The 10929-nt window shown below is 38.6% G+C and overlaps 1 protein-coding gene across 1 annotated transcript in view; it reads right to left on the bottom strand.

Moving 5' to 3' along the window:
• Positions 1–327: 327 nt before the first annotated feature.
• The window catches only part of LOC140235676 (retinoic acid receptor alpha-like), a 248713-nt gene continuing 238111 nt past the window's right edge, over positions 328–10929 (bottom strand). Inside the window, exons 4-8 of the mRNA XM_072315696.1 lie at positions 10382–10569; positions 8814–8898; positions 6949–7041; positions 2184–2453; positions 328–1631 (exon numbers count right to left, since the gene is read on the bottom strand). Of these exons, the coding sequence (XP_072171797.1) occupies positions 1138–1631; positions 2184–2453; positions 6949–7041; positions 8814–8898; positions 10382–10569 (1130 nt within the window). The 3' untranslated portion in view covers positions 328–1137. The remainder of the gene's footprint in view (positions 1632–2183; positions 2454–6948; positions 7042–8813; positions 8899–10381; positions 10570–10929) is intronic.

The raw sequence follows: 10929 nt of genomic DNA, 5'->3' as shown, positions 1-10929 counted from the left end.
CAAAATAAAACCTTCCAACGATAGGTCAGAGATAGGTATGATTGACGGGCATAAAGACGAACATTTTTGAAGATATGATTGACAGTATCACATATTTTGTAATCATTTATATCATTGTTTAGAAGGTTTCAGTGCAAATTTATCTCAAATTGACAAGAATGGATTTAACTCATTTTCCAATCAAACTCATGTATTCTCAAAGGCATATTTGGGTACACTGACATGTCATGTAATGATTTTCAAAGTGCATACTTCAGTCTTTCCTGAGATCTACCCAAGTAAAGTTGAAGGTAAGACAGAGGGTCCAGCTTAATGATTCAGTTTAACCCACTGAGGACGTGTCCAGAGTATATCCGGGCAAGTTTCTATTGGAAATGTGTTGTAGCAAAATCAGCCCATCCTCAACGGGTTAAGGGTTAGCTTCAAAGGAGGACTTAATTCATATCTTGAGAAAACCCTCCCCTTCTAATCAGAAACTTCAGAGTAGGCTCCCTCTCCAAGTCTGAAAAATGATCAATTAAGTCCTAATCCTTCAAGTCTACACGAATTGTCATTGACCAAGTAACTATCCAACAAAGCAGGAAAAGTCAACACACTGACAAACTCACCAAAGACTAAAACAAATCTTGACAGCAGGACTTCATTAATGTAGAGATGTTTTGAAATGCCCATTGTGTTTGACACAACCCCTTAGGATCATTCCATGTATAAAGGGTGTCTATAGGTGTCCATGGCCGTGGGTGATTTAGAAGAGCTGGCTCTAAATTTCTACTGAGCTACATTATCAGTTTTCCTGACCTGCACATTTGGGTCACACCCCAACAAACTTCACAAGGCCTATACATGCACACACACTGAAGGATTGTTCATTGGACATACACATGGCTCATGACCTTTGACCTCAAATCTCACTCTCAAACATCCTGGAAAAATTATGTTTTTGTGTCACTGCACAAATGGATGTAAAGTGCACAGGACGTGACAGTATCTCCTCTGATCCATGGCTAGAGAGGTGTGGTCCTGGTCACATACAGTATACCACTGGTCACATCGTCACATCCTTTTGAAGAATGGTGACAATACTTTTGTAGTAGACAGTCTATGCTTGCCCTATATCCAAGCAAGCCGTCACTCCCTCTAGACCAGGCAGTGTGGCTGTATTCTGGTGTCTGCTTCCTCTTTGATAATCACATTGTTGAAGACTGGAGGGGTGATCTCTCTCGAGGCTTGCTGTGTCAGCTCACATATGGTGGGAGGTAGACTTGTTGCTGATGCGGTTGCCGTGGCAACAGTTGCTGCTGCCTTCTTCCTGCTGGTCTGGACTAGGTCCTCTTGTTCCTCGTTGCTACACGTCGCCCCGTCTCCATTGCGTCCCCCGTTACTGAAGGCGCCGAGGTCGTAGACCTCCTTGTAGAGCTCTGGCATCGGTAGGTTGTTGCTGCCCAGCTTGAGACGGATGATGAACTGGTTGTGGAAGTCGTCGACGGTTCGGAGCATCGGCAGGAGCAAGAGGCACTTAGCGAACATGTGCGGGTCGGAGCGGTGGTTGCGCATTATCTCCACTCTCAGAGCTTGTAGGAGGCGTGCTTGGATTCGACTGACACTGATCACATCTTGGAGACCCTCTCGATCTGGTGGAGGGTTGGGGGAGAAGAGAGAGAGAGCATTGGCTTACACAGGAGGCACACGTTTAAACATGTCCAAAACAATGTCACCTACACCATGCCTCCATTTTGGGACATTCCTGGTTTTCTTGATGAATAGCTGCATCTTCTTTATTAGATATCTCTTAGTCACAAGAATTCTTTCATCTATCATCAACAAAAAAGCAAGTCTTATTCCGAATCATCAGTGTATGTTCATCTGATCAAACATTATGCAGCATTTAACAATTTGAAGGTATACTCAGTGTTTGCTAAAGAGGTAATGATATTTTGTTTGACTGCCATTGTATACCCACAAGCAGCTGAAGGAGACAAAAAAAGAACAAAGTTTGAATGAAGATATGAATACTTTTTTAAAGACATGTGAGAAAATCACTTTTAGAGTAAAAGAACGATTATGAATGCTGTCATGATTTTTGACTTAAGGTCATCAAAGTATGCAAGCTCTTTCTGCAAACATCTTGAGTGTCTACTTCAGTTCCACTCCAGATTACCATACAAAGTGGCTCACTAACTCACCATCAGCAAACAGGACAACAGCGGAGAGAAGAGCAATCTCAGACTGTGTCAGTCGGAGCCTCATGTGAAGACGCTCGGCAAATGTGTAGATGCCCTGGAAGAGCTCCACTGGCATAAACTTCATGATGTTAGCCTTAGAGATTCGGATCTCTTTGTTGAGGACAAAGGCGTCGTAGAGGATGAGTTCGATGGAGTCCTGAATGGTGAGGATTTCAAAGAGACCCGACTTGACCAGTACCATCTGGTCCTGTTGAGTTAGGAGGGCAAAACCTGTCAAGAGAAAGAAGTGAGGTATACTGCCTTTAACATGATATTCATATCACCTCTATGTTTGATTTGATTTACTTTCGTTCTGTATCTTTGATTTGTTCTGTTTATGTCAAATACTTTGTTCATGGCCTCTCTGAAAAACAGCCTCTTGGCTGATTGAGGGCATTTAACCCCGCGATTAAATAAAATAAACAACTAGAAATGTCGCTTTGGCGACTGGTATGCCTCCGCCATAATGCATGATTTTCCAAATAGGTCTAGATAGTACATGTGGACAACGTGTGATTACATTTTCACAAAATTGGCAAAATATTGAAATGACAAGTTTGTCACAAATGTCTTGAATGTTTACCTTCCTTGACCTAGGTTTAATTGGATGAATAGGAGAACATGTATCTAGGGATTTAAGGACTTTCACTTGACTTTGACCCATTCATACATTTAGGCATTGAGTAATTTTCAAGGTACAGGTGTGGAGAAAAAGTGCAATTTCTGAATTGAATAGTAAATTGTTACCATTTTCATCTGGCCCTTGACCCTAAAATTCATAAGATAATCACTTTCAGGTAGAACATGCATAATATGTACTAAGTTTCAAGATAACTTGAGCCACTTCGAGATATGGAGGAAAAAGTTAGTTCAGCACTTTCACTTGATCTTTGACCTTTTGACCTTTGAGGCAAAAAAAGAAGAAAAAAAAACTTTCCAGAGAATTTCTATTAGGTTACACATGCATACACCAAGTGTAAAAAAATAATAACCCTGCTGGCATTGCATAAATATGAGGGAAATAGTAAAATTTTGAAGTGTTGCACTTGACCTTTGACCCCTGACCTTTGACCCCATGAACCCTACATTCTTTAGATAATCACTTCCAGTCAGTACATGTATATACTATGTTCCATGAAGATACCTTGAACAATTTTCCAAGGCACGGAGAAAAAAAAGAAGTTTTGACATTTTTACTTGACCTTTTGACCTTTGACCTCATGACCCAAACTTTCACCAGAGAATCTTAATTGGGTAATACATGTATACACTAAGTTTCAAGAAAATATCTTCAGGCATTCAATAGATATGGCGAAAATAGTGAAATTTCATGTATTTGACCCTGACCTTTTGACCTTTGAACTTTGACCTCATGACGCAAACTTTCACCAGAGAATCTTAATTGGGTAATACATGTATACACTAAGTTTCAAGAAAATATCTTCAGGCATTCAATAGATATGGTGGAAAAAGTGAAATTTTTTGTATTTGACCTTGACCTTTTGACCTTTGACCTTGAGCATGTGCACCCAAAAGTTGATAGGCACAACTTCACCCCCTAATACACATACATGCCAAGTTTCATTAGGATACCTCAACAGGTTTTGATAGTTACCTTGTCCACAAAATTCATTACGGACGGACGGAAGGACGGACGGACGGACAGACGGACAACCCGAAAACATAATGCCTCCGGCACCACTTCGTGGCGGAGGCATAAAAAATAAAAAACAAAAACAAAAACAAAATGTTTGGCATAACTCAAAGCCTATAGAATACCAAAGGGTGCTGCCACAGCCGTTTATTGCCATGGAAACAGGTTCTTAACGATCTCAAGTAGCCCAAATATCTGTGAACACAATGGTTCTTTGGTATTCTATTTATAAGTCAAGTCTGGCATTAAACTGGTGTACTTATTCTGGAATGGTTCACACGTCTAGCTTCATGTGTCAAGGAACAAGATTCTATCTCTCCAGAAGAGAAGAGACCAAGAAACTCATTGAATATTTCTTAAGTTTTCATGGTCTTCGTCTATTCATCAAAATCACTGTCAAACATTTTGGTCATCTTTCCATACACACTGTCTGCGTCATGCTACACTTCCATCAAACATGTTGAAGGTTGATAATGAACACAGACATCTATAATTTCTCATGGTCAGAGGCATCTAGAGTCTCACTGCAGCAAACATAAACATTTGGCTGGAGGGAGATTTGACCTCTGACCCAGAGAGGCATTGATGGCACCAAAGAGGGGAAATGGGTCTTCCAATCTACAATTGTATCTATCTAGACTATCTATCTTTCTATATATCTGTCTATCTGTTTATCTATCTGTTTATCTATCCATCTATCTATCTAGACTATCTATCTATCTATCTATCCATCTATATATCTATCTTTCTATCTCTATGCATTTATCTACCTCTATCTATCTATATATCTGTCTATCCATCCATCACACTATCTATCCAAATATCTATCCATCCACTTAGGCCAAAAAAAAAAAATTGTTGCATTGGCGTAACATGAGATTTTCAAACAGGGTCGGTCGGGCGGATTTTTTTATTTTTATTTTTTTATTTTTTGCTACCTGCATTTTACGTGTAAAACTCGTGCTCAGCTCAGTAAATAGTTACAACTGCTGCACCGAATGTGCTGTGTTCATCTATTCTACAAATCATTTATGAGGCCGATATTACTGGAATTATACCCCTTCACAGAATTTAAAGATGTTGAAATCCCTATCCTGAATGTTTTCACTTCATATTTTACTATTTTGACTTAAAAGATAGATGGAAATTGACCCATATGTATGATCTTTTCATCGCACACGGCGATCTCTATTACAGTCCCACATATACAGATTCGTGTAAGTTCTCCACACAAGAAACCTATGGCAAAACTGTGCACAATACATCGCAGTCTGAATGCTACGTATACACTGAATAAATCTTGTTAGAGTACGTGTCCGTGTTGGAAACAGATGACGTACTGATCAAGGAAGGCTTATGCGAGGCGCTAGATCTCTCCCTCGTACATCCGATATCCCCAGAGCCGTTTCCACTTCCGGGTTTGTGCGATCGCGATCGCAATCAACAAGATATTTGATATCGATAGCAAAAAAATTAATAAAAAAACATGGGGTCGGCGGAATTTTTAGGGTCGGGCGGGTTACGCCAATGCAACAATTTTTTTTTTTTGGCCTTATCTACCAATTCCATTATCTATCTATTCATCCATCCATCCATCCACCTATATATCCACCCATCTCTATAAAATCTATCTATCAATCCATCCATTCATCTATCTATCCATCCACCTTTTTATCTATCCATATTTCTGCTGAGTGTCTATCTTTCTATCCACCTACAAAATGCTACCCCATATCTATCCATCCATCCACACATCTCTATCTATCTGTCTACCTCTCTATCCATTCATCCATCAGTTCATCTATATTACCTATCCATCTATCTATCCATTCATGTATATCTATCTATTACCAATCTATCCATCTATCTATCCATCCATATCCATCCACCAATCTATCTATCCATCTCTACAAGTGTATCTAGCTGTCTGTGATAAATAGGCCCAAAGGCCCTAACTCATTGGTTCTATCACTTTCCAGCCAGACAATGAAATCAGCGATGCAAACAAGTCTGAAAAATGCCCTTAAGACTTTCCCTGCATGCTGTATCCTTCATTTTTTTCATGTAGTCACAGATCAACCAACCCAGAAGACATTTCAAGTACAATGAAGAAATAGTTATGACTTGTAGCAAAAAACATTTTCTCTTTATTCAAAGTATGCAATCTTGCTCGAAGCTTGCAGTTGTTTCAGAAAAAGTAGAAGTGATTACAATTGGATAAATGAGGAAAGCTGCATCCATCAGAATACTACTGCCTCAAGTATCGTTATCAATTGATTAAATCTACTGAAAAACTAGAAACACTTGCGGCATGAAACTTTTGTAAAGTGGAGCTGACGGCCATTTTTGAAACATGAAACTTTCACAAATTTTAGATCATGTGAAATTGAAGAGTCTACTACATGAATTGGGCAGACAAAAATTTTTGATTGCATTTTACTTTTGTGAACCTTAGCTCCATGAGAAAATTGCAAAAGGTTTATGCAAACCAGAATTTACACTTCTACAGTATCCCCTGACTTCCATAGTGACCCAGACAAACATGTTTTTAAAGGGACTGTACAGTACTGGTTAAGGTGAGGATTCAGCTTGTAACATTTTGCGAGATATTTAGAAACCACTCTATGAAATGTTAGAGCGTACAATTCTAAGGGGAATCAAAATTTTATTTGTTGTTAAGGGGAAACAAAAGTTTATTTGATGAAAATCAGTTTTGAAATGACTGACATATCAAAAAAGAGATCCTAATAAAAGTTGTGGCCTATCAATTTTACCAGGATCATTTTTTTTTTTTTTTTTTTATATCTAAGCCATTTCAAGACCAATTTTCATCAAATAAATGTTGAATCCTTCTTGAAATTACATGCTCTTTCATATTTCATAAGAGGTTTCTCATTATCTCACCTAAAAATACTATAAACCTGACATCAGGTCTCAACCAAAACTGTACGATCCCTTTAATGTTTCTCTTTGTACATGGTGATGATGGAGTTTCTACAATACCTGGTCTTTCTACTGAGGCTCAATATAAGGGAAAAGAAAGAAAATATCTAGATGCTGTAGATGACAAACCTGGTATATGTTTACAAAAGGTGACGATCCTCTTGATGTATGCTGCCAATGCTTGTGTGACAACGGAGCACCACATCTGTATCCCATCCATACCTATAGAGGGTGCAATTCAGTCATAGGCAAAGAAAAATCAAACACCTCAACAGACCACATCTCCCAATGTTCATAACTAAAGCTATGACTGGCCATAAAACAACAATAACAGCCAAGTAGCTTTCAGAATCTTAGCTTTTTGCTATGGTTACCAATACTTTGGGACTTGGAATAAAGATTTACAATGAATTGAGCTGCCTTTAACAACATTTTGAAGTCCCTTAATGTAATATCTAATGGAATAAATGACAAAAACATGCACCATTGTAGACACAATCCTGAATTCTAATTCCTGCCAGCATATTAACAGTCAAACCAGTCATCTTCAATTTAAACTGCCTGTTACCTATCTCTATTCGTGTTCTGGAAGGGGTATGACTTAAGTCCACACTTATTTCATTAGATACCTCCCATGTTGAAAAAGTTAATCCTGCAAACGAAGTTCATTGCACCGCTGAAAATAAGACAGTATTAATGAGAAATCATGGGTTGTGTGCACGCTGGTTATTTCTCACTCACAGATCTTTCTAGAGGTTAGCTTGTGAACAGCGCCCCCATGTGAGTCCTACAAGCATAATTAATAATCTTCACTCTCGTGTTGGTTTGTTAAGTCAGATTTCAGTTGTTGCCATGGTTACTATGGCAGGTTTGTCTTCCACATCACTGGATCCTGAAATCTTCCACAAACTGAAGACACACCCTATGAAGCACACACTAATATCAGGTGCACCTCTTTCAACATACTCAATAATTGCACCACTTAAAAGTCTGCCTCCAATATACGCTTGTAACTTAAAGGTATAACATATAAACAGGGAGTTCCCAGATTTAATTTTTCATCATTTGGAATCTGCTTGCAATGTACTGAAAGGGTCTACCAAGAAACATGTCTGGCTGATGTGATTTCCCATATTGAGCTGCTTGCAGCATTTTGAGATAAAAATTGTAAAATAATTCAGATCATAGTACACAGCTTTTATTCCTGAAAAGCCCTCACACACACTTCCCATTCAGTAGTGGGTAGGCACAACATTACATGTTGATCGGTGCCTGAGCAATCGTATTCCCAAGAAGTGACATGCGATTAAATCTTGCTTGTAAATGTGATGAATACTGCCATATCCTGATTGTCATTTATCAATAATTGATTATTAATCCAAGATATATGTTCTCAGATTGCAATAATGTTGACATACTCTTTTTGACTATTAAACATTTTGCATTTTTATTGCTACCCATCTGATTTTGTGTTATGACATTATTTCATACATTTCCTAGCCATAGGGCCTATGTGCCCATTTTAGAGCAAAAGCGGACAGTTTTGCATGCTTATGGAGAAGTTTGCTTTGCAAGAAATATCAAGAAACACCTACCTCAAGGGATATCAAGAAACACCTATCTCAAGGGATATCAAGAAACACCTACCTCAAGGAATATCAAGAAACACCTACCTCAAGGAATATCAAGAAACACCTACCTCAAGGAATATCAAGAAACACCTACCTCAAGGAATATCAAGAAACACCTATCTCAAGGGATATCAAGAAACACCTACCTCAAGGGATATCAAGAAACACCTACCTCAAGGGATATCAAATTGTTTGATCGCCTTGATAGACAACTTTGCATGTGAAGAATACTTTGGGTTGATAATTATAAAGTTTTCATACTGAGTCTGGATTATTCTGAGCTAGTAGTCATCATGGTACATCTATGCTTCATGGCTCAGGCTCAACATACCTTGATCGTAGTCATGGTAACAGTGGACTCACCATCTATTGATAACCGTTCCGTTTCCATGGCAGCCACCTCCGCATCTTTCACCCATCTACCTTCCCTAAAGTCATCAAATTCAGGCTTCACAGTTGAGATGATCCGGGGGAAAGAATGAGAAAAATATGTGAATTTGTTATTGCAATAATTTCATTACGCATAGTTCTTGCAATCACAAGTCATGTGGACATTTACATACAGTAGCCCATCACCTCCAACTTGACAAATATACAACATAATGATTACAGATCAAGACACCTTCATAGTCTTTCCAAATGTTATGTGTGACAAAGTAAACATGTTTCTGTTTTTTTGTGGTTTTTTTTTTGTGTTTTGTAGCGAATCTGCATATCCTGTGAAGATGTCCATCAGAGAAAAATAAACATCTTCTTGATTGATAAGAACCGAACATTTGATTCATATTGATACTATCATCTTTTTTACTTACCCACGACAGGAACATTCTTGTTCTCTTTTTTAAAATGAGTTCAAGGAACTAGAAAAAGATTTCACTTAAAGTCTACAACGATCCTAACAATGGCAGAATATTCAACAGTTTGTACATATACATGAAACAGAGTTTTATCAAGAAATAAAAACCTCAGGAAAATTTCACATGATTTTTTTTTTTTTTTGGGGGGGGGGTGTCAAATGATTGTCAGCTTATTTCTGCTGGAATCTTGAGTCTAAAATCCTCATCTCCTCTCAAATCACTCACACATTAATTGAAAATTTAAAGTCTTGAATCTTAACTTTTCTTACATCTTTTAAGTGAAAACAATGTCATCATGCACTTTAATATCCACACATCAAAAGCTGTCAGTGTCCAAGTCTAAATACAATAAAATAGTATACTTAAGGAAGATTAGATGTAGGAGCACCAAAATGCATTTTTTTTTTCTTTCTTTTCAACTGACCAGTACAAAGTGCAGTCAATGCATGGATGAATTTGTAATTTACTGACAAATATGGTCATAAAAATGCCAATCATTATCATTAAAGGTGCATAGTCCCGGTAGTGTACAGGGTTCTGTTGATGATACTGCTGATCACCGTTAGCATTGATACAAAGATTGCCAAAGTTGAGCTGTCATCAAGAGTAAAGCACATAGGTGTTGCTAAGTAATGTTGCCTTCGTTGTCTTCTCTGCGCATCGCGCAGTCTGTAGTAATGCCAGGGTGCGTGCATATGTACATCTTATTATGACATCACAAAAGAAGTTTGCTAAAGCTGTCATCCCCCTCTGCCGAATCATGAGCAAAACTGTGATCGGACCACTGACTACAGTGGATCGGACTTCTTCGGACTCGGGGAAATGGGTCACAGCCTAAGTGCTAGAGAGGAGTCGATAGCGTGGGTCTCTACGGGAAACTTGCGTGGTGCGCCCACGTACACATTTGACTAAAACCATTGGGACCATATGCCTTTAAATCAAGAATGCAACACAATGTACTGTCAATTTCTTTTTCTGAAAATACTACGGCATAGCAATAAATTGAGTGAAAAAGGAAAGAAAAAAAAGAAAGAAAGAGCTATATGGAAGTCATGCTTGGAAGAGTGATCTCACATAAGACTTTGCTGTGCTCTGGTGAGCCTCTCTGACCGCCGTTATCATCTCCTCCGTCTCAGTGTCCACTTTGACATCTTTAAAAGGGTCAAAGTCTTCATCCTCCTTGACCTCTTCATAGATGTAGGGTTCGATGTCCACAAACTCTGTCTCCTTCTGTTTGTTGGGAATCCTTCCAATCCTCACAGCTGATGGGGGAAGAAAAAAAGAACCAGTGATTAACATCACATGCAGAGGCCAGAATTGTGTTTGCTACATGAGTCATGGCAAAGTAATGTATGCAATCTGTTTTGTTTTTTTATGTCGTTCTAAAAGTTCTTGTTGGCAAACAAGATATGAGACATGGTGAGTCTACGTACATGTAGCTTCAATCCAATCATAACATTCCCCTTTGAGAACTTGTCAGAGATTGTTGTTTAACCCGATGAGCATGAGTCCCGAGTATACTCAGGCAGGCAGGTGTCTATGAGAAATGCATGCTGTAACAAAATCCGACCATCCTCAACAAGTTAAGGTGAACATGAATAAATAAACAAGCAAAGGATAAT

Source organism: Diadema setosum, chromosome 12, assembly GCF_964275005.1.
Source record: "Diadema setosum chromosome 12, eeDiaSeto1, whole genome shotgun sequence".
Lineage (NCBI taxonomy): Eukaryota > Metazoa > Echinodermata > Echinoidea > Diadematoida > Diadematidae > Diadema > Diadema setosum.
The sequence above is the reverse complement of the archived record's forward strand: the minus strand, read 5'-3'. Positions and strand labels throughout refer to the sequence as shown.